This window comes from Nyctereutes procyonoides, unplaced genomic scaffold (genome assembly GCF_905146905.1).
Source record: "Nyctereutes procyonoides isolate TBG_1078 unplaced genomic scaffold, NYPRO_anot_genome, whole genome shotgun sequence".
NCBI classification, from domain to species: domain Eukaryota; kingdom Metazoa; phylum Chordata; class Mammalia; order Carnivora; family Canidae; genus Nyctereutes; species Nyctereutes procyonoides.
This window is the reverse complement of record NW_026575051.1, coordinates 70,046,959-70,069,688: the sequence shown is the minus strand read 5'-3', so window position 1 is coordinate 70,069,688 and position 22,730 is coordinate 70,046,959. Positions and strand designations below refer to the sequence as shown.

General features: G+C 48.9%; 1 protein-coding gene across 1 annotated transcript; it reads right to left on the bottom strand.

Moving 5' to 3' along the window:
• Positions 1–13,482: 13,482 nt before the first annotated feature.
• On the bottom strand, positions 13,483–20,774 carry MARCKS (myristoylated alanine rich protein kinase C substrate). The gene is made up of 2 exons (XM_055330825.1): positions 20,040–20,774; positions 13,483–17,447 (listed from the first exon to the last, which is right to left on the bottom strand). The coding sequence occupies exons 1-2, from the start codon at positions 20,139–20,141 to the stop codon at positions 16,524–16,526; spliced, it is 1,026 nt and encodes a 341-aa protein (XP_055186800.1). The 5' UTR covers positions 20,142–20,774; the 3' UTR covers positions 13,483–16,523.
• Positions 20,775–22,730: the final 1,956 nt, after the last annotated feature.

Genomic DNA, 22,730 nt, shown 5'->3' with positions numbered 1-22,730 from the left:
TCCAGTGCCCTCCCTCCCAGGCTGCTCCCACCCTCCTTTTCTGTCTGTTTTGCAATGGGACTTTTGACATTCAACGCCTTCCTGTCGAATACACTGGATTTCACTTTAATTGCCAGGTACTGTCTGTGCAGTGTTTAAAAATGAACCAAAAACGTAGAGATTACGACATAGAAAACTGTAGAAAAATTTAGACTAGTACCGGCAGTTAAAAATGATAAAATGAAAAATATAAAAATGACATGTTGTTCTGAATTTTGCACAGGACAGGCTAAAAATCTTCCATCGGAACAATTTTCTACATGCCATGTTCATGTTAACCACCCCATGGTATAAACGCGTATTTTCAGGTAACTGGGGCAAAACCGTAACTTCAAAGCAATAGAAATAAAAACAAAGTGAAACCATAGAAGGCTAAATAAAGCCCCAATTTCCAATAAATCTAAATTTATTTTATTTTATTTATTTATGATAGGCACACAGTGAGAGAGAGAGAGAGGCAGAGACACAGGCAGAGGGAGAAGCAGGCTCCATGCAGGGAGCCCGACGTGGGATTCGATCCCGGGTCTCCAGGATCGCGCCCTGGGCCAAAGGCAGGTGCCAAACCGCTGAGCCACCCAGGGATCCCTAATTTCCAATAAATCTAAACTTCAGTCTTTAATCTACTAAGGAGTGCCCTTGGCCTTTCAACTGAGATTCAGTGCACACCACTGACCTCTCCGTGTCACTGGTGTGCTTTCTTTGGCTCCCTTCTCCTCTATCTGTTGACCGGGTTTCCACTCAAGTGCCATAGATGTTCTCGCAAAGGCCACTAAAGATCACGGTCTTTATCACAGCTAATCTTTTCCCAAGGCAAATAGTATTCAGGGTGAAAAGAAAGCTCCTGGCTAATTTATGTTCCTTAGAAAACCAAAACAGATAAAGGAATCGCCTTCAAAAATCACCACCACACTGTAATATAATCAGGAACTCGGTAAACTCAACAATAGAAGGAAGTCAAATAGGCTGACCTTTCCCAAGTTGTTTTAAAACTGACATGTGAGTGGAAGTTACTGGTGTGGTTTTGTTGCAGCTTCTGTTTTCCTAAGGAATTTGGAATCTAAGCAGGGAAGTAGCCTGTTCTTTAAACTAGGAGTAGAACAAGAAAGAACACACCCATCCTTGGGGGGAGGGGTGGAGGGGTGGGGGAGGATTATTCTAGCTGGGATCCAACTCCCAAAAGACACAAATAAATTCATCAACCGGCAACTTAAACAAGAAGTATTATTTATCTCTTACAATTGACCTGGGCTGTTCCAAACGTTGGTAGAGCTCCAAGGGAACAAGGATGCAAAAGGAGTATTGGAATGGCCTGAGTGGAAAGATGGTCTCTTCTCTCAAGACGTTCTTAGCCTCATTCAACATTGTTGTCTTTTAAACATGTTTGGAAGTATTTAATTTTTTTTTTTTTTGCTTCACCACTTGTCATTTTTTTAAAGTTATTTCTGTAGTGTGGACATGAATTATGATTCTTGAATTCTCTCACACGGTCCCCAAATGCTGTGTGTGTTGTACATGGTGCCGTCTTTTTATATAAATACTTAACAAATTACCAAGAAGTAGGGGCCGTTGGTAAGCCAAGTGGTATTTTTTTTTAACTGGGTTTATAAAATATGGTTAGTAGAACCATGTCCTGGTGTGGTAAGTGGACTTACCCAATTTATACTCACCAGTCAAAAAGTAATGCCCCCAAGGGAAACATGGACGCTACATTTCTAGCAACCACCAGTAGAAGCAGAAGCCAATGGTCATTTATTCCCTGGACTGAACCCTCATCCGGAACTGTGCTGTGTTTGGAATCTTCACCCTCAAACCCGTCATCAAATTACCTTCTATTTGTCTAGCTTTATTGCCCTTGCTTCCATTACTACCCCCAGAGTCTTCATGCGTCCTGCTGATTCCTCATCATCTCCCACTTCTTCTGGTTTCCCGACCAGTATTGCGTGGTCCATAGCCTTAAACCTCTCACCCCACGTTCCACATTTTTTCATCCTTCTCCCACACCGTCCTGTCCATCCGTGATCTCAGATCAGTTCATCATCTGTTTTTTTTTTTCAACCTCTATTTTTATCTGTATCTGAGTTGGCAAAGAAAAATGTCATTGTGTTGAGGGCGGCGTTGCAAACTCTTATTTTTCAACCTATGATGCCAGTTCTTACTTCTCTTACTCATTTGCTATAAAAATGCTGCCAGACTTTTCATTCCCTCGAAGCCTTCCTTCTTAGTCCCAGAAACTCACATCAAGGTATGACCTTGTCTCATCTTTCACATAAAAAGTAGAAGTCATCAGACTTGACCCCTCTCGATTTCTCTTCACTACAGCTCACCAATATTTGCAACCTTTTTGTTTTGCTATGTTTTAAGATTTATTTATTTATTTGAGAGAGAGAGAGAGAGAGAGAGCATGAGCAGAGGGAGGGACAGAGGGTGAGGCAGGGAGAGAGAATCCCAAGCAGACTCCCCTGCTAAGCATAGAGCCCAATGTGGGACTGGATCTCAGGACCCCAGATCATGACCTGAGTTGAAACCAGGAGTCAGAGGCTCAACCGACTGAGCTGCCCCTTGCAGGCTATCTTTTCACTCTTCAAGCCCTAGTATAAAGGCCACCTTGGGTCATTCTCTCCCCATGCAGGTAGTCAGTCCTCTTCTGAGCTTCCGTCACATGATGAATATAATCACCATCAAAAATGACACTTTCTAGGGATAGATTTCAAATTTCCTGCTCTCTACTAAATACGTTTTCATTTTTAGCTCAGAAAAATGTAGCCTGTAATACTTATACTATTTACGGGTCAACTTTTTAAAATAGGTAATACATTCACACCGTACAAAAGGTACAAAGAGAAGTCAGTGCACATTTTTTCACTTCTGGAACTACATATCCCGTTTTTTTTGGTGTATTCTCTAAAAATAATCTTGGGCACATGTAAGCAATTAAATATAGGCGCCCCCACCCACACTTGTTGTACACATAGATCCGATCATTATATACACCCATCACTTAACAACGGACACCAGAAATTATCCCGACTCAGTCTATAAAGCATTCCCTCTTCCTATTTTACAGATGCACAGTTGGGTAGATTACAACACTTGATCTTAGCCGAAAGGCCGAGAAGCGATAGTTGGGTAGATTACAGATGGTCACAGATTCTTTGCCACTCTTCTCCTTGAAGCGATGGAGTCTATTTTCCTCACCTTGTACCTGGGCTGCCTGTGGAACTTGTCAGTTGGGTGAGGTAGGAATGATGCTGTATGACTTCTGAGGCTGGGCCTTAAGCGATCTTCAGCTTTATGTCCTGGGAACACGCCCTCTTGGAAGCCAGCCTTCGCGCTGGGGGAAAACCGAGCTGTGAGGAGAGGCCACGTGGATGAGAGCTTATGCTCACGCACCATGGTCAACAGTCCCAGCTGGTTCTCCATCCGACGGCCTGGACCAACCACCAGCCATGTGGGTGAGCCATCTTGGACATCCCAGCCTAACCGAATTTGCAGATGACTGCATCCCCACACAACATCACCCAGAACCTAGCTAAGGCCAGTCGCCCACAGAATTTTGAGAAAGGGTCAATAATTGTTCATTGTTTTAAGCCCCTGTGTTCGGGTGGTTTATGCATAGCAATAAATAACCAAAAGCACCGAGCAGTCCATCACACGGCTGTACTCTGTATAATCCATCCACCGTTGATGGACTTTCAGGTTGTCTTTTCTTTTGCTCCTCTTTGGTTATTACTGATAATGCTGCAGTTAACGACCACATATACGCGCCATTTTGCTCATGTGAGTGTATCGGTGGGATGAGTTCCTAAAGGTCAAATTGCTGGATACAAGAGGAGATGAATTCAGTCTTGATAGATGTTTCAAAATTGTTATCTGCACAGATTTTACTAACTTCCATCGTCTGTCAATAATATGTGAAAGCCACTGTCCTCCCAAACCCTTACTACCACTGTTATCAGGCTCTTTGATTTTTGTTATCTAATAAGCAGAAAAATGATGTAATTTATATCTGTAGTTCCATTCTTATAAATGAAATTGAACTTACTGTAGTATATTTTAGAGCCATTTATATTTTCTCTTAAGTGACCAGTCCCTGTCCCTTGCTCAGACTCCACTGTGATGCTGGTTTTTCAATTAACTTCTAAAAACTCTTCTGGATATTAACCTTTTATTTATAATATAAGCAGTAAAGAGTGCCTGGCTGGCTCGGTTGGTAGAGCATGTAACTTTTGATCTCGGGATCGTGAGTTCAAGTCCCATGTTGTGTCTAGAGCTTACTTGAAAAAAATAAATTGAATAAATATAAGCAGTAAATATTTTTCCCCAGTTTGTCACCTTTCTTTTGATCTCACTTAGACTTATGTGGTCCACTTTATCACAGTGGAGTAGGGTTTTTTTCCACTCTGATAGTTAGAAATGCTGCCTTAGACTCTTCTAGTACTTCTTTTTCATATTTTTATTTTAATTGTTTTTAGCATTTAAATCTTCTCTAAGATATGGATCTACTACTTTATTTTTTTCTTTCCAGATGGCTTTCGGTTGTATTTCACAATCTATTTACAAGTCTTGCTTGTAGCTCTCGTACTCCTTAAGGACAGGAAACCTGTTTCTTTAATGACTGAATCCTGAAAACCTAGCATAACAGCTCGTACGTAGAAGACTCTCAGTAATATTGATAGCTATTTGAGAGAAACTCTGGTTCTGCACCAAATTCCACAGACTTTCCACTCTTTCTGACATCATCTGGGAGGATTTTGTTGAGAAAGAACAAGAAAGCTTCCTTTTGAACACCCATGCTGGAAACCCTGGGACGTAAGTCTGGGTGATACGAGAGTACTTTTGAGTCTCTCTGTTTTCTGGCTGTATTTACTATGCTCCAGGTGTGACTGCTATTTCTTGCAATGCTAATCAATTAATACTACAAATGTCAAACACGTATTTATCACCCTGCACACAGAGACCTCTACCAGAGGTCTGGAATGCGAGTGGGTGGGTAGATCCTTTAACCTTATCTAACCTCTATACGATAATTAATTTTAATTGCTTTTCACACTGGTTACGCGATCTCCTAACTTCTTGGTGGTGGTCTGACTCTGTACACACACTGACTTAGAAAAGGAAAAAAAAAACAAAAAACAAAAACCTGATATGAAAGTCTTAAAAAACAGATGTGAAGTATGTTTTAAACATTCTGTAAGCAAATATAAAACATACTTAAAACAAAGGAAACTTGTGGCTTTCATTGCTTGCTTGGGGTCCTGCCTCTATTCTCCCAAGGAACGTCACTGCCTGAAACTCTATTCCTCAACAGACACTGCCTGCTTCTATAAATCACCTTCAGATTTATCTAGTGATCAAAACTTTGCCCCGTGGTCACGGCTCTAAGTCTGGTATTCCAGGTGAATAACATTTTTAGTGATTCTTTGTAATCTCTCGGACTAGGGGAATACATGTAGGCAGGCACGTGTGCATGCAAACAGAGTCTATCTTGCTTCTTCTCATTCCTGTGTGCTTCAGTCCAAAGAGGAGGTGTTTTAGGAATCAACGTACAGCGCGAGACTTAAAAAAAAAAAAAAAAAAAAAAAAAAAAAAAAACTACCACCCTGAAATATTACTTGAGATGAGCCATGGTTGAGAGGAACCAAAAAGGATGACATGAGGTCATTCTTTTTTTTCCAAGTATGGCCACTTCCCTGTTAATAGAAATATTACATATAATGATTAATACATTTATTTAATCCCCCTCAAATGAATCAGGTACCCCCTTTCCCTGGGTGAACTGTGTTTACACACTGGCTTTCCCTTGTGTTTCTCAAAAACACTGCAATACAGACATTCTCACGCGGGGGTTACGTTTAGTTGGTATATTTCGCCAACCAAAATGTTGGTTGCTGGTTTTTATGCTAAATGTACACATTTTTCACGTGGTGGCTGACCATATTAAAAGTATATATATATCTTTATATTTAAATACATATGGCTTAATGACACTTCTTCAATATGCTAGCCTTGTAGCAGATTATAATTATTCAGAAAATAGGACACCATCGATTTGAAATGATCTCTAGTGAAGCTTGTTAAAGTACAACACATCCGTTTGGAGAGCTGTAATCCTCTCCACCCCTTATGCCACTGCCCCTACCCCAGGCAGCTGAAAAGAAAAAAAGAAAAAAAAGAAAAAAAAAAAAAAAGAAAAAGGAATTCTTACAAAGGGAAATAAAGCACAGTAGATTCCCAATAGTGTAACACCCTAAGAAGATAATAAAAACAGGAGCTGATGTGTCCATCTCAAATGGTTTCACTGAATTAATTGTGTCTTAGTGATTTTTGGATCTTGATCATTTATATAGCTAAAATATACCATTAAATGAATAATATTGGGGCTCCTGGGTGGCTCTGATCTTGAGTGTCTGCCTTTGGCTCAGGGCGTAATCCGGGGTCCTAGGATCGAGTCCCCCATCGGGCTCCCCGCAGGGAGCCTGCCTCTCCCTCTGCCCTTCTCCCCTGCTTGTGATAGTTCAGTCTCTCAAGTCAACAAATAAAATAAAAGAAATAATAACACAATATTCTATAATAAAAACCAACAGTACTTACCGTATTACTCGATCGTATGTATTTATATCCAAATGCACCCATTTATACTATATTGGGGCGTAATAGCTCCAGGTTATTTGAAGAGCATTGCTTGATAGGGAGCAATGAAGACAGAGGATTTGGCAGGTCTTCCATTCCTTCCCCTCCCCCTGCCTTGTGATCCCCCCCTACCCCCAAATAGTTTATTCATACTTTCAATTTGAAGTTCTCTTTTAATCAGGAACATGGCATATGCAACAAGTGCTGTAGTGATTTAGAGACGGGTAGAAATGTCTTTGACAGTTCTCCCACCGAGAGGTGGTGTCCCCGTCCTTCTTCCCTAGAAGACTGGGTTCTGTGACTGAGAAAAGTGGAGTGGAAGTGAGCGGTGCCAGTTTGTGAGACCGGGCCCTACGAGATTGGCAGCTTCCCCTTCCTGTCCCCTGGAACAGTGTCTTGAAGCTCCCGGGTGGGAGCAGCCAGCAGCCGGGCCCCAAGGCCGACGACCCTGAGACAGCCGTGGGGTGGGCGCAGGGAGGGCCTGCTGGGTGGCCCCTCTTCCAGACACCCCAGCCCAGGCACCAGGACCAGGGTCAAGGGCCCATCTTAGGCCTTCCGATCCTATAGCCAACACCCCAGGAAGAAGACTGAAGATCTCTGACGTATCCCAGCGGCCTCCAGCTCTTCCAGCAACCCCAGCTGGGGGCCACCAACGTCACGCCTGGGAGACAAGCTGTCCCCGCCGGGTCTGCTCTAATCCCTGACCCGCAGAACCTTCATGGATGTGACGTTACCTTGATTCTGGGGAGGGTTTCACAGGTGTGTACATACGTGTGCCTATCAAAGTGTGTCCTTTAACTGTGCGCGCCTTATTGTATGTCACTTATATGCCAATAAAGCTTTAAAAAAGAAAAAACAAATTATTGTTGTTTTATACCACTGAGTTTTCGGGTCCCTTATAATCTGACACTAGATAACCTGAATATGCATCTTTGGTATTTTATGTTTATTTTATCCTGCTATTTATAACAATCTTATTAAACTATAAAGCTGACATGGAAATTTAAAGGCTATACTGAGTATTGTTTTTTAATTATATTTGATTTGTCTTCATCTAATGTCTGTAATCAAGGCTATACGATAATTCAATGTATTTGGCATTTAAAAAAAAATCACATTATAGGTTATTAGTGGTAGCATCAGCATTATTTCTGACTTGGGATTTTCCCACCAGAACAGACTCTAGGCACACAGCATATTCTTATAGGAAATGTTTCAAAATTGCAGTCCTTTCCCTCGAACATATTAGGTGTTCAACAAAAGTTTGCTAAAATTAAAAACGAAGCATGGCAGGTTCTTAAGTAGAAATATGACCTTTAAAAAGAAATCTTTATCTAAAACATCTTCATTCAAACATATTGCAAATGCTTACAGGGTACCAGCATAGGATCTAAGGTACATTACTCAGTTTTGAACCAAAAAGTGCAGAAACCATGAAGTAAATAATCGCAACTATTCACTGACTACCTCTCAAATGCCAGACACAACACTAGGTGCATTCACTGCTAGTAACTGGCATTCTTTTTATTCCCATTTTATACATGAGAACACTGAGGCTCAGCTCGATGAAGTAATGCACCTAATATCATAAAAAGTTTGCACGAGGTAGAGCCGGATCTTGACTCCAACACCCGAGTCCCTAATCACGACTTCATTCTTGTACTTTCATTAGGCAAAAACATTATAATCACAAGTCTAAGATCTATAAAAGAACAAAAAAGAGAGAAGAGTCAGTCATCTCTACTCTGCCTGTTTCTTCTTTATCGTAGGTCAGACGTGCACGATGATTATTATTGTAACTACATGTTATGAGAAATTAATGAGTGGCAAAACCAAATTAAAGATTTTCACACAGAGAATCTTGAGTGAAATCAACTTCTGGTCAAAATACCCTCCTTTAACCAAATCTAGAACCTTATTCAACCATTGTTCTCTATGACCTTAGGAAGCATTTGGAAGACATAATATTTTCCAAGGACTTTAAGGAGCAAATAAGGGAGGTGAGAAAATTGAAAATAGAGGACTTTTGTTTAAAATTTTTAATATTAAATAATAGCACCCATTCATATTTATGCCTGATTTTATAATATATTAGACATATATTTAAATTAAATACATACCACTATAAAATATATTTATGTGCTTATAAAGTATGTATCAAATCAGGCATAAATATGAATGCGTACTCCATTATTAATTTTTATCTGTAAATTTATTTATACATATGAAATATGTATTTATTACTTGTAACTACACTTTGGATAACAAAATTAGAGTTCAGGACAGTGAGAAAGTAGGGATGAACAGCATGCTTTATGAACAACTAGTTTTAACAGGTCTTCTTGATCTAAACAACAACAACAACAAAAAAAAACCCCTGCATTTCCTCAGTAAATATGCTTATTCTGTGTTTTAAGTCTCAAGGAGTTAGGGCAGAAATGCTTCACAAGAAATACTCTTCATTTGCTCTTAACCGTGACTGCTTTGTTACTGACTGTATATGAACTTCTCCTTGGTTTACTAAGCATTAGTAAGCGTGAAGACTGTTTGTGCTCTGTGTAAGAATGCTAAAAAAAAAATGCAGCTTTTTTCTCAAGAGATTTGAAAAATAACTTTCATTATTGTTCAGAGGAAACTCTGATATTTGCATATTTTTGGTTAGTTTTCAATAAATTCATCATTGGAATTCTGATAAGTTTCAGCTCTGGACTGCATAGAATCTTAAATTTAGAAGCTACGTACCACTACGTTAAAAAACTTAAAATTCTCATTTAAGAAGTGTCAAAATTCTTGGCAATAGCGAATCCTTTTAAAATATCAGGAAGCATATGAGAAAAGGAAAAATAGGCCATTCTTCGTACTACGGTAATCCAATTCATGAACTAGTTAGCACACCGAAGACAGAGGAAAATGACCCTTGTCGAGATAATTCATTTTTCTAGTTAATAATTAATATTTTACAATATACCCGACCAAGTCCGTAGGCTCCTTTTCCTTTACAATTTCACTGAGCATCTGCAAATCTATTAAAATGTCATCTACGTTGAAGGATCTATTGCCTCATCCAATGCTTGCCAATTTTTTAAAAAACATTAGAAGAAGTAGCCCTAGTTGGTAGTTTGCTTAGAAAAGAACTGGACCTTACAGTCACTTAAATTCAACCTCTTGAGAACTTCTTCTTCATAAAAGCTGTGAATTAATCCTGCCATTGGAGCCTCTGGGCTATACAACGAGTATAATTTTTTCTTTAAAAATGACCAGCTTCACTGACACAGATATCAGGATAGAAGTTCTGGTATTTTGCTGGTGAACTTAGTAAATCCTGCTCACGCCTTGTTCTGTTTAGGGCCCGGCTTGCTCGAGCGCCAGCACGTACGTCTGTGGGACTGGGGATTGCTGAGTCTCCTCAAACTCATAAATTTCCAGACATTTTTCTTACTACATGCAAGGTGTTATGTTGATATGTTTTGATGACATTTAAATATGATAATACAGCGGTAATTAGAGGGTAAGAAAAAAATGGCAACGCCTCCCATTTCTTTGAAATTGTATAAACAGACGGCTTCTCGGCATGAAACCCCAACTGAAATGAGGGATGTGCCAGCATGCAAGTCCGCAAACCCATTTCATTTGAGTAAAATAAATATTGAGTTCCATCTATCTTTTAGCACATTCTCAAGTAGCATCTTAATAAAATATAAACCGATTTCATTCATCGAACTCTATACCTTTAAAGCATAATCTACCATGAGCCAATTTAAGCATCGCTTATGTTACTTAAGGAAGTTTGATTTAATCAGACCAATACCATCATTGGCACCTTGGGAGGGTATTAGGGAACCAACTCATTATTCTGAAAATCAGTAAATAAAGGGAAAGAATTAAACATTTATCCTGACTTTCCATGAAGGAAGGACAACCGATGGACAACCAAAAGGTTGCTGAAGGAAACTTTCTCTTTATAGATATAACTGAACAAATAGGTGAAAAGGGAATGACAATTAGAATAACACCATTTGGCCACTTTATATTAATTAATGGATTTAAGCAAAAATCAATGGCTTTAAAGATCACAAAAAGAGAAGTGATGAACATTGTATGCCTCCTGATAGAAACAGAACATCACCTGTGATGTAGCCCTGTAAATCTGAATCTGATCAACCTCAACATCTATTGATCAACTTACAAAAACTACAAGAAACACAGGAAAGACAAAGTAATGTATTAAATGACAGCGTGGCGTGCAATCAGCAAAATCCATACTCTGGATACTAATGAACAAATAACTCGGTTTCTTGTACAAGTGAATCGCAAGGGAAAGTAGAGATGGATAAATTCAGATATAACATTATGTAGTGTTTTTAGACAATTCCTTTTTTTTTTTAATGGTTTGTGTTCCAGAGATCTTTTTTTATCAATTCATTAACGATTAAGATAGCCCTATAATCCACCTTTCTAATTTTGGAACTACCATTTCTCTCTTTTCTCAGGGAACAATAACAACAATAATAAAATTCTCAGGCTAGAAAGCAGTTTCTTTTCCATTGGAGGCAAGAGCAAAAGCAAGCCTGGAGAATTCTTTACATCCTCGGGTAGAGACCATCTTTCCCCTCCCACCAAGGAGTCCTACAGTCGTTTCCTAGGGCTGCCCTAACAGAGTACCCCAGGCTGGGGGGCTTCAACAACAGATATTTCTTTTCTCTGTTGTGGAGGCTGAAAATCCAAAATCAAGGTGCCGATAGTCTTGGGAGACCTGTGTCCTTGGCCGCTTTTTCATTGTGTCTTCACATGATCTTTCCCCTCCATGGGCATGCACCCCTGGTGTCCCCAGTGTGGGCAATCTACTTCTTCTTCGAAGGTCACCGGTCATGTTGGGTCCCCCTAACACCGTCTTTTGAACTTAGTGACCTCCTTAAAGAGCCTGTCTCCGAATACAGCCACATTCTCAAGTGCTGGGGGTTAGTGCCGCCACCCGACCCGGGGCAGGGGGAGGGCACACGGTTCGGCCTACACCAAGCCCATTCGGAATCTCACGTTTATCGATAACACCAAAGCCGTATTAACTGCTGAAAATGGTTTGGAATTTAGAAAAAAAAAACCTTCCACGTGAGCTCAGAAGCTAGACCCCTGAAGCTCATGAAATTCATCACGTAAGCCACACTTTGCCAAGTCTGTCCCCTCCTGCACTCCCAGACGCTGGCTCTTCACACCTGTGCTCTCCAGTGTGGTAGCCGCATGTGACCAGAGGACACTGGAAATGTGACCGCTCCAAACCGAGGTGTGTGGTCAGTGTAAAATACACCGGATTCCACAGACTTGGTAAGAAAAAAAAGAAAAAAAGTGAAATATGTCACTAAGTTTGGTGTGGATTACATGTAAAGGATCCTGGGGTTATTGGTTTCATGCTTGATCTTAGTTTTTTTTTTTTTTTTTAAATATGATTACTAAAAAAAAGTTTAAAGTCACATGTGGCTCTCATTCTATTTCTATTGGTTGGTGCTTTCCAAAATATGGGTGCATCGTTTGACCTAAGGCTTGCTTTGAGAACTGTCTTACACTGCCAATTTGTAACTCTCCCCAAGAATCGCCCTCCCCCCCTCCCGCCCCAGTACACAGGTATAGAATTGTAGCACCACATCCAGTCCCTTACATCAGCGTCCCGCTTGTTAGGAAGGCAGCCTGTAATGCCAACGTAATGGATTCAAAGGAAATGTGTTGTATTGAAGTGTAAGTGACAGGTAGTCCTGCCGCCTCTCACCTTTCCCAGAAATGAGGGAAGTTGTAATTAACAGCAATTGACAAAGATACCGACTTTTCAATTACCAGTCCTACTTAAAAAAAGTCTTATATTCTAATTTTACCAAAACACTAGAACTGAGATTATTAGGATTCCTAGAAATTTTGCAGTAATTAAATACTTGCAACCCCCAGATCTTATGGGGGGGGATTTTGCTTTTGTTTTAAAGTTGCTGTTGAGGGGCACCTGGCGGGCTCAGTCTGTAAAGCATGTGACTCTTGATCTTGGGGTTCTGAGTTCCAGCTCCAGGTTGGGTGGAGATTACTTAAAAATAAAATTTTAAAAAGTTGCTGTTGTGCAGTTGAGAGGAACTGTAGATAGAAGTATCTTAGGGATCAGTTATTTCTCACTCTTTTCAGGTACATAGAATAAAACACAATATACATAAAAAAATACAGTATTTCTTTCCCATTTTTAAAATGGCACTGTTGGATGTAAAGGGTGCTGGGAACCTGAATCCCCAGCAAGGACAGGAATATCTATGGACTGAAAGCATTTTAAGATTCATGTTTGATACATCCTGCTTTAAGCGCTTTCATGTAGCTGGGAAGTGGAAAGGGGAAAAAAAATGCTCAAAATTGCACAGTGAATGATGAAAGATAAAAGCTAGTGGCCCTGTCACTTAACCAATTACTTAATTTTGAAAGCGAACTTAACTATGTTAAACTACGGCTCCCCTTCCCAAAGTATGTGAATGTAAAAAGCACCTTTTCCCCAAGTTTTTAATTGCAAAATTTTATTGTTTATATACATGAGAAGAATATGTAGATTACACTGCATTCTTTCTCAAACATATAATCAAGACCTATCGGCACGACGTTTGTTGACTTGTTAACAGAGAACTCACCTTCAGTGGATATGATTATATATCCTAAATATAACGTCAAGCATACCTTCCAAATCCCTTAAATGGAGTAATAGTCATACTTACCATCGACCCTTAAAATTTTAAGTTTTTCTCTAAAATTTGCATTTTAAAATTAAGTTTGTAAAAAATCCTATTTTAGCAAGCTTGATTATATCAACTGGTAAAACTTTATTTTACAAGCAATAGGAATTGAATCAAATGATTATTATAATCCAGAGGAAGTATCTTATAACCATAGCAAATGCCATTTTACATACTGCCGATACAGATTTAATAAACAATACTGAACTGTACAAGAGTTATTTATTTTTCCTTAATCTCAAAGCTATTGTTAGTAATACAAAAAAGCCATATTAACATTTTTCCAGTAGAAAACAATGTGATGTACAAAACTTTGGATGAAAAGGTATATGTCAAATTTCATTTAATCGCTTGGTGGAAAATCCACCACTCCATCAATACCACCCAAAGTGTTTTAGGCAATTAAAATCAAAATAATGCATCTTAATTCCAGCTGTTAAAAAACAAAAACAAAACAAAACAAAACAAAAAAACCCAAGCCTAGCAATATAGTTGGCTACACAGTATTTTTGACTACTCACAAGTTAATTTTTTAAATCAATTTTTTTTGAGTCCTCCCACATACTAGGCCCTGTACTTGGCCAAGCAGGCATTTGAGAAAAAGCTGGTGAGGTTGGAAAGACCCTATAAAGCAGTCCTTTGGTTACCAGATTTGACTTTTAACTTTCAAACATCCTTCAAGACCAACACACCCCAACTAAAAGTACATACTTTTCCAAATGCTATTTTTAGTAGTGGGGAGGGTATTTGGTAAGGAGAGGTCATGGACTATCATATATGATCTACTCTTCCAATTATTAGCACATGTCAAAAGCTAATGTACCTTTCTAAGGAGTTTAAGATTTGGCGCTGGGTTGTCACAAATGTGGTTCAGTCCCACCGTGAACCCTACACAAGGCGTGCTGCTCAAAAACAGCAGAGGTGTGCGTCAACTATTTTCCTTCGCCATTTCATGAAGTAATGGTACCTGATACACACCTTTACCTTCAAATTCAATCCAGTTTAGGATCCAGTGAAGAAAAAAAAAAAATAAATCCAGTTATGCGGTGGTAAGAGCAAAGGTGAAACTGGTAAGGATCATTACTATAGAAGGAAGCATCATTCTCTATCTTTTCCCTTTGAGTAACAAGAGACTAACACACTACTGATTAAAAAAAAAAAAAAAAAACAACCACTCGCAACTATCGAATTGAGGCAAGTACTAAAGGCCCATAAACTGACAACATTGCCCATTCACCACCATCACTTCTTTACATAAGCCCGTTTTCCTAAGGTACAACACATAATCTACGCAGTATTTGGAAATCAGCCAAGCAGTAATCAATTACAATGGCAGGTAATACACCATCGATTTCGGAAACACATTTGGCCACTTCTGTGGCCCGTCTGCAGTTCGGATTAAATAGACTCTCGCTCAGGTTTCTGGACCGGCATGACCGAAAACGTACTTTACGAGATTTTCACATGACATTTAAATGGTCCGGGGGTGGGGTGGGGGGGGGTGTCACACCACTTTTGTATTAAATGGTTCATTCTGACATGCTATATAACTACCATAAAAATAACTGCTGAATTTTTTAAATGAAAACTCAACGTCAATGCAGGTAAATGGTAACAGACACGGAAGGCCGTGACTCCTTCCTGCGTGTAATCTGACACTGCTGATTATGAATTTCAGAGTCTGGAAACTTCAGATTACAAACCACAAGAAAATTTACTCTTGATGGCATGCGAGATGTTCCTCAAAACTATCCTTGAGACCTAGAGGTCTCGGTACTTTATCAGAACATAAATAAACACAACAGATTTGTACATTTTATTCACATTTATTTTTCGCTTTTAGTGTGCTCACAGAAAATTAGAACACCTTAAGCAGGAGTTTAATAGCAATTTTTGTAAGCAAAGTTACATTCCATCTCTAAGTCAAATTGGTCAAAGCTTCTCCAGTATTTACAAAACATGATAGACAAGATGCTACACAAAACCATTGCATCTGAAGATTTTTTTTTTCCTTTATTCTCAAAGACGACTGGAAAAGAAAGCATTGTCTGCTGTAATCAAAAACATACCACAGTATAAACAGTAACCATTCCACTTATCACAGCTTGGTTGAGTTTAAAATTTGTGTTTAAAAGGTCCAAGATGACTGCAGTTTTACAAAAATGGGCAGGGTGGAGAGTTGCAAACTTCATGTGCTTCTGGATATCAAGATTTGTTTTTATACAATAGTCACAGTTAAAAACACCCTGCTGGTAATACATAATTACACTTTATTAAGGTCATAAACCAGCAATAAACAATAAAGCCTATACAACTTGTAGTTCTACTTAATCACTGACTGGTACAGCTAACATGAGATAAGTGAAAAGTTCCTATGGTTTAAATGAACTCCTAAGACTATGATCTTTTTTTTTTCTTTTAAAATCTGGGTATTGGTGTTTTTTTTTTTTTTCTTTTTCCTTTCCTTCTTAGTCAAGACTTGTAGTGTTGTAAACCTGCCTCACAAAATACATTGTAATAACTTTTCTTTAAAAAAAAAAAAAAAAAAGACTAAGCCTTTACACCATCGCTTCTAGTGGTACATTGTTCTTGGCAATGTCACGCACCACTGGAGATTTCCCCTTCGTGGCCCCTATCACTTCATCTGATATCCCTTTTGACCCACCCATCTCCTTCATATATGGGCATGTCCATAGATTGACAAAGAAAGTTTACATTTTTGAATAAAGATGCAAAGTATGCAAAAAACATTAATACTGATGCAAAAAAAAAAAAAAACAATAAAAAATAAAAAAAAAACGAAAGAGACACACAAGGCGGAGGAAGGTGGCTTAAGCGCTCCTCGACCTGTTGGAATGGTGGTAACAATGATCTGAGATGGGATCTGTGGGGGGGGGGAGGCGGAGGGAGGAGGGGGGAACAGAATTTGCTGCATTAAAAAAAAAAAAAAAAGGTAAAATCAAAAAAAAAAAAAAAAAGACATCTTTAAAAATCAATCCCTGGTTGTAGACGAGTTCTCCAAAACCAGTACCTGGCACCACTCCAACAAACGAACGGGGGTGGGGGCGGGGGAGAAGAGTTCTCGGGTTGGCTCGGCGCTCGGCGCCTCTACTCGGCCGCCTCCGCCGGGGGGCCTTCCGGACTGCACTCGGGCTGGGGCTCCTGCGAGGACGCGGCCGCCGCGGCCGAGGCCGAGGCCGCCGCCGCCGCCTCCTCCGCGGCTGAGGCCGAGGCCGAGGCCGCCACCGCCGCCGCCTCCTGCTCGGGGCCCGCGGCCGGCGCCTCCGCGGCCTCCCCCGCGGCCTCCCCCGCGGCCTCCCCGGGCCCGGCGGCCTCCCCGGGCCCCGCGGCGGCGGGCGGCTGCTCGGGCGGGGCGGCGTCGCGGGGCTGGGCCTCCTGCGGGCCGCCGGCCGCCGCCTGCTCAGCCGCCCGGGGCTCGGCGGCCTCCGCGGCCTCCCCCGCGGCCTCCGCGGCCTGCACCTGCGCCTGCACCTGCGCCTGCACCTGCGCCTGCGCCTGCGCGCCCGGCTCGGCGGCCTCGTCCTTGCGGCCGTCGGCGGGCGCGCTCCCCGCCGCCTCGGCCTCCGCCTCGCCCGCCTCCTTCTTGCTCTTCTTGAAGGAGAAGCCGCTCAGCTTGAAGGACTTCTTGAAGGAGAAGCGCTTCTTTTTTTTTTTCGGGGTCTCCCCGCTGGGCGAGGGCGCGGCGCCGTCCTCCGCCTTGGGCGACGACGTGGACGACGCGGCGGACGCGGCCTCCCCCTCGGCGGCCGCCGGCGACCCCGGCGACCCCGGCTCGGCGGCCTCGGCCTCGGCCTCCCTGTCGGCGGGCGCGGCGGCGGCGGCGGCGGCGGCGGCGGCCTCCGGCTCGGCGGGCGGCTCCTCCTGCTCGGCGGCCGGCGCCCCGCTCCCCGCGGCCGCGGGCTCCTCCTTGTCGGCGGCCGGGGCGCTGCCGTTGGCCTGCAGCTCCTCCTTGGCGCCCGGCTCGGCGGCCGCGGGGGACGCGTCCCCGTTCACCTTCACGTGGCCGTTCTCCTGCGGGCACACAAGGCGGCAGCGTCACTCGGGCGGCCCCCGGGAGGCCCCGCGCCCCGCCGGGGGGTGGGGGGACGGGGCGTGCACCTGCTGGGGAGTGGGGGGCGTGCACCCCGCTCCGGGGAGGCCCTGCGCCCCGCTGGGGGGGAGGGGGCGTGCACCCTGATGCGGGGGGCCGTGCATCCTGCTCCGGGGAGGCCCTGCACCCCAATGGGGGGGGGAGGGAGCGTGCACCCCGCTCCAGGAGGCCCTGAGCCCTTCTGGGGGGAAGGGGGGTGTGCACCCTGCTGGGGGGGAGGCTGTGCACCCCGCTCCAGGGAGGCCGTGCACCCTGCTGGGGGGAAGGGGGGTGTGCACCCTGCTGCGAGGGGAAGGCTGTGCACCCAGGTGGGGGGGAGGGGGGGTGCACCCTGCTGGGGGGGAGGCCGTGCACCCAGGTGGGGGGGAGGGGGGGGTGCACCCTGCTGGGGGGGTGTGGCTGTGCACCCAGCTCCAGGGAAGCCCTGCACGCCGCCCCAGGAGGGAGGCCGTGCACCCTGCTCCCGGGGAAAGGCCGTACACCCCACTCTGGGGAGGCTGTCACCCCGGCCCCAGGGAGGCCGTGCACCCCACTCCGGGGAGGTCCTGCACCCAGCTCCAGGGAGGCCGTGCACCCCGCTCCGGGGTGTGGGGGGAGACCGTGCACCCTGCTCCCGGGGAGAGGCCGTGCACCCCGCTCCGAGGGGAGGCCGTGCACCCCGCTCCGAGGGGAGGCCGTGCACCCCGCTCCGAGGGGAGGCCGTGCACCCCGCTCCGAGGAGAGGCCGTGCACCCCGCTCCGGGGTGAGCGGGGAAACTGTGCACCCCGCCCGGTGGAGGCCCTGCATCCCGCCCCGGGGAGGCCCTGCACCCCGCCCCGGGGAGGCGGCGTCGCCTGCCCAGATGAGCACCCTCCGCGGAGCCGGGGCAGGGCCGGGGCGGCGCCCTGGAGGCGCGCGCCGGGCAGACGCCCCACGGTCCCACGGCGCCCGGGCAGCGCACGGGGAGCGGCGCATCGCCCACCGCAGCCCCCGCCTCCCGGGCTCCGCACGAACAAGAGCCACGTAACACACGATGCTCGGGGCGCCGTTAGGGCGCAGGCCCCGAGCCGGGCCGCGCGGTCCCCCGGGCCCCACGCCCTGGGGAGCGTCCAAGCCCCGAGCCCCCGGGGGCGCCTCCAGCCGGCGGCCCGGCCTGCGCGCGCACAGGCCCCCGCCCCGCAGGGCTCGGGGGCGCCAGGGGGCGCTGCGGCTCCACGGCGCGGGGCTGGGCGCGGGCGGGCGCGAGCGAGGGGCGGGGCCGCGGGGTCCCCCGCCCTGCCCAGCCCGGCCCGGCCCGGCCCTGCCCGCCGGCCGCGGCGCCCCCGGGCCCGGAGCGCGCAGCCCGGAGCCCGCAAACAAAGCTCGGGCGGCCCCGCGGCCTCCGGGTCCGCAGCCGCCCACGGGTCGGAGCCGCGCCCGTCGCGGGGGTCGGGCCTCGGCTTCCGCGCCCACACCCCTCGGGTCGGCGGGGCCGGGCGCGCCACGGCGGCTCCTTCTGCACGTTCCACGGTTCCGAGCCCCTCGGCCGAGCTCGCCCGCCCACTAGGGCGGAGGAGGCGAAGCCACCGGCCTCCGCTCTAGGAAAAGAGGCGTGGTGGGCGCCCGGCGCTGGCGGAGCAGCCGCCCGGGACCGGCCTCGCGCGCCCACCTGCCTGCCCCCCGGAGCGGGGTGCACGGTCTCTCCCGCCGGAGCGGGGTGCACGGTCTCTCCCGCCGGAGCGGGGTGCACGGTCTCTCCCCCCGGAGCGGGGTGCACGGCCTCTCCCCCCGGAGCGGGGTGCACGGTCTCTCCCCCCGGGAGCTGCGGTCTCCCCCCTCGGGTCCCGGCCGCGCCGCGCGCACCCACAGCCCCGGCCCGCCCCGGCCCGCGGGCGCCGGCCCCGCAAGGACCCGCGGAGCCCTCCCTCCCGGGGACGCCGTGCCCAGGCCGGGTGGGTGCGGAAGGCAGGACGCAGGCCCGCGGGAAAGCCGCTCGCGGAGCCCCCGGCCCCGCGCTCCGGGAGCCGCGCGCCGCCCGGGCGCACAAGGAGCGGCCCTCCGCGGCCCCCGGCGCGGCAGCCCCATCACGCCACCCCGGCCACGTCGGGAGCGACCCAATCCGGAGCGCAGACGCGGGAGCCGGCCCGACACCTTTGTGCCCACCGAGCGCACACGCGACCCGGCCGGGGGTGGGGGGTGGGGGTGGGGGTGGGGGGCAGCACCTAGCTCGTCACGTTCCGGGCTCCAGACACGCCATTTTAGGCGCTTGGCACTTCTCGGCTCGCGGCTGCGCGACCACTCGCCGGGGTCGCCCGGGCGCCGCTCCCCCGCCCCCCGGCGCCCCCCGGCGCCCCCCGCCGCCCCCCAGGACGAGCTGACAGTCCAGGCGGCCGCCTCCCAGCCAACTTTCCCGGCGGAACGCGGCCGCGCGCCTCCCTCCGCCGAAGGCGCCCCGGGCGCGACCCCGAGGGGAGGAGAAGCGTCGGGGCCGGACGGGGACGCCGGGACGCCGGGGACGCCGGGGACGGCCGCCCGCATCCCAGGTAGACGTTACCTGGCCGTTCGCTTTGGAGGGCGACGAGGCCACGGCCGCGTCCCCGGGCCTCTCGGCGGCGGCCTCTCCCTTGGCGGCGGCCTTGGAGAACTGGGCACCCATGCTGGCTTCTTCAACAAAGAAACTCAACAGATCCAAGGGGGGAAACAAAGAGCCTCCGGTTGGTGCAACGACGGGGCGAGCGGCGGCGGCGGCGGCGGCGGCGGCGGCGGCGGCGGCGCACACACCGGAGGGAGGGAGGGGGGAGTGGGGGTGGCGGAGAGGACAGGACAGAACCGACTAAATACACTCCGGGTAAAAAAACCTGAAGTCCGAGAGCTAAAAAAGCAGCAGCGCAGGAGGGAGGGAAAAAAAAAAAAAAAAAAAGGGGGGAGGAAAAGAGTCGAGCACGAAAAAAGGAGCCCAAGTGTAGCCTTTCTTTAAAAAAAAAAAAAAAGAAGCAATAAAAAAAAAATCCCAGATTCGTAGCCGCACTGTAGACAAGAGGAAAATGGAGAAATCTCCCTGGTTGCTAATAAGATGCGGGGTCCAACGCCCAAGTGCACAGATGAATGGGCTCGCGGGCGCTGACGCGGCCCCCGCGCGCGCCGGCCAATCCGCGCGCCGCACACAAAGCAGGGGGCGGGGCCTGCGCGCCCGGCGAACAATGGAGCCGCGCTTTGCAAAAGGTTTGAAAATCGGCCCTCGGACCGAGAATCAACGTCCCCCAAATAAATAAATCGATCAAAAAAATGCATGCCTCTCGCCTCCCTCTGCTTGAAAATGATGACGCATCCCTTGGTTGGCTTGCTTTGTTTGGGATTAATTAACGCGGGGGGAGGGGGAGGAGGGGGAGGGTGGGGAGGAGGATGGGGAGGAGGAAGCGGAGGGGGAGGAGGGGGGGTACTCGTGGACGGGGGCGGAGAAAGCGTTAACTTGACTCGCTTTGACTCCTGTCGGTCTGTATCCGCGTCTGGCTCCCCTCCCCCTCCCCCCAGCCTCCCCGTGTGTTTACGCGCGTGTGTGTCTGTGTGCGCGCGTGTGCGTGTGCTGGGGACAATGGCTGGGATCCGTGCGCGGCGTGTTCCATGTCGGTTCCACGGATCCTGCACCGAGTTTGTGTTGCTTTTTTTTTTTTTTTTTTTTTTTGCATGTGTGTATGTGGTTTTTTTTTTTCTCTTCTTTTTAACGTCGCAAACGTGAAATCGGCTTCCCCCCCACACACACCCCTTCCCCGTTGAAAGGCATTTAAACCACGAAGATCGAATTTCACCAAACGACATCTCGAGTTGGAATTAGGTCTGTAGGCCAGACGTGGAAGATGCAAAGGCGGCGAGGAGCCCGAGCGCTCGCACCGCGTAGCAATCCTTGCGTATTGGCCTGCGCCGCTCCTCGACTCGCCCCCCCCCACCCACTCCACCCCCGGCCATTCGCAATTAGTGATCCCCCCGCACCCACCACCAGCACCAGCACCGCCGCCGCCGCCGCCGCCGCCGCGGTGCACACTATAAAGTGAGGCTCCTAAGAGTCGGCGTCGCATCCCCGCCCGGCCTGACAGCGCTGCTCTGCCCAAACGGGGCGCAGCCTGGAGCGCGGGGACCCGTGTGCCCGCTGGGGGTGCGCCCCCGCCGCGTCGGTGTGAACCGCTTGCAGCGAGTGCGTGTGCCCGCCGGCGAGTGAGCTCCCGGAGGCGGGGCGGGCGGGCAGCCGCGAGGAAGCCCCGTGGAGACGCGGCGAGCGGAGCCCCGGGCGCTGCAGGTCCGGCTCGGGGTGCGGACCAGGCTCCCGGCACCTCGACCCGCGCCCCGCGCCACGCAAGTTCGCGGCGCTGTTTGTGCGAGACCAGGCGCGGCGAGCGGGGCTGCAGCCTGGTGGCCCCCCCCCACCGCCTGCGTCTTTGCTCCCGAAGTTTCCGCCCGTTGCCCCAGCAGACCCTGACCCTGTCCCCGCTCGCACCCCGCGCGCCCCCCCCCCGAGGAGTCCTCTACTCGCTTGGGGAGGCGGGCAGGGGTCTGCGGCCGCGGGCTCGGAATTCTCACGCTGCTTTATTTTCTGCTTATTGTAGGGAAATGGGTCACACTTGGAGCGAAAAGAGATGGTTCGAGCCAATAACTCTTTGTTCAAGGACGGCTCTGCCGGTGGCGGCGCCGAGCCCGTGCTCCCGGGCCTCCCCGGCCCCCGCCCTCCCGTGCCCCGCTCCCCGGGGCTGCCCACCCCGCCGCGCGTGCTGTCCCCGAGGGGCACCCGGACCCCGGCCCGCCTGCGCCGAGCTGCCCCGAGAAGCAGCTGCTGCTGCAAGGCCTCGTCACCTGAGGCTGCGCCCCCCCCGCCCCCCGCCCCCCGCCCCTGCGCAGGCGGGCGCGCCCCGACCCGGGGCTCCGAGCGCTGCCGGGCCCTCGCAGCCGCGCCCCAGCCCTCGGCCCGGGGGCCGCCCTTGCCGCTGCTTTGTTGCCCGACCGCCCTGCAGCTTTCCCCCCTTTTCTTTCTCCAACGCCTATTTGCCTGGTAGCGGCTGGTCTCCCTGGCAACGGCCACGGAAGATTCGGAGCCCGGGACCGGGGCGCGGGGGGGGGGGGGGGCGGGGCCGGGGACGCGGGGCCGAGCGGGCGAGACCGGGCCAGATGGCCGTGGGGGGGGGGTGCGGGGGCGGCAGCTGCGGGGCCGCGGAGCCGGTGCCGACGCGGAGAGCGGGTGGGGAGCGCGGCCGGGCGG

Excerpts from the sequence above, each read along its gene's own strand:
- MARCKS (XM_055330825.1), bottom strand. The coding sequence starts at position 20,141 with ATGGGTGCCCAGTTCTCCAAGGCCGCCGCCAAGGGAGAGGCCGCCGCC. Across the intron at positions 17,448-20,039 it reads CCTCCAAAGCGAACGGCCAG|GAGAACGGCCACGTGAAGGT; the intron begins GTAACGTCTACC and ends GTGTGCCCGCAG.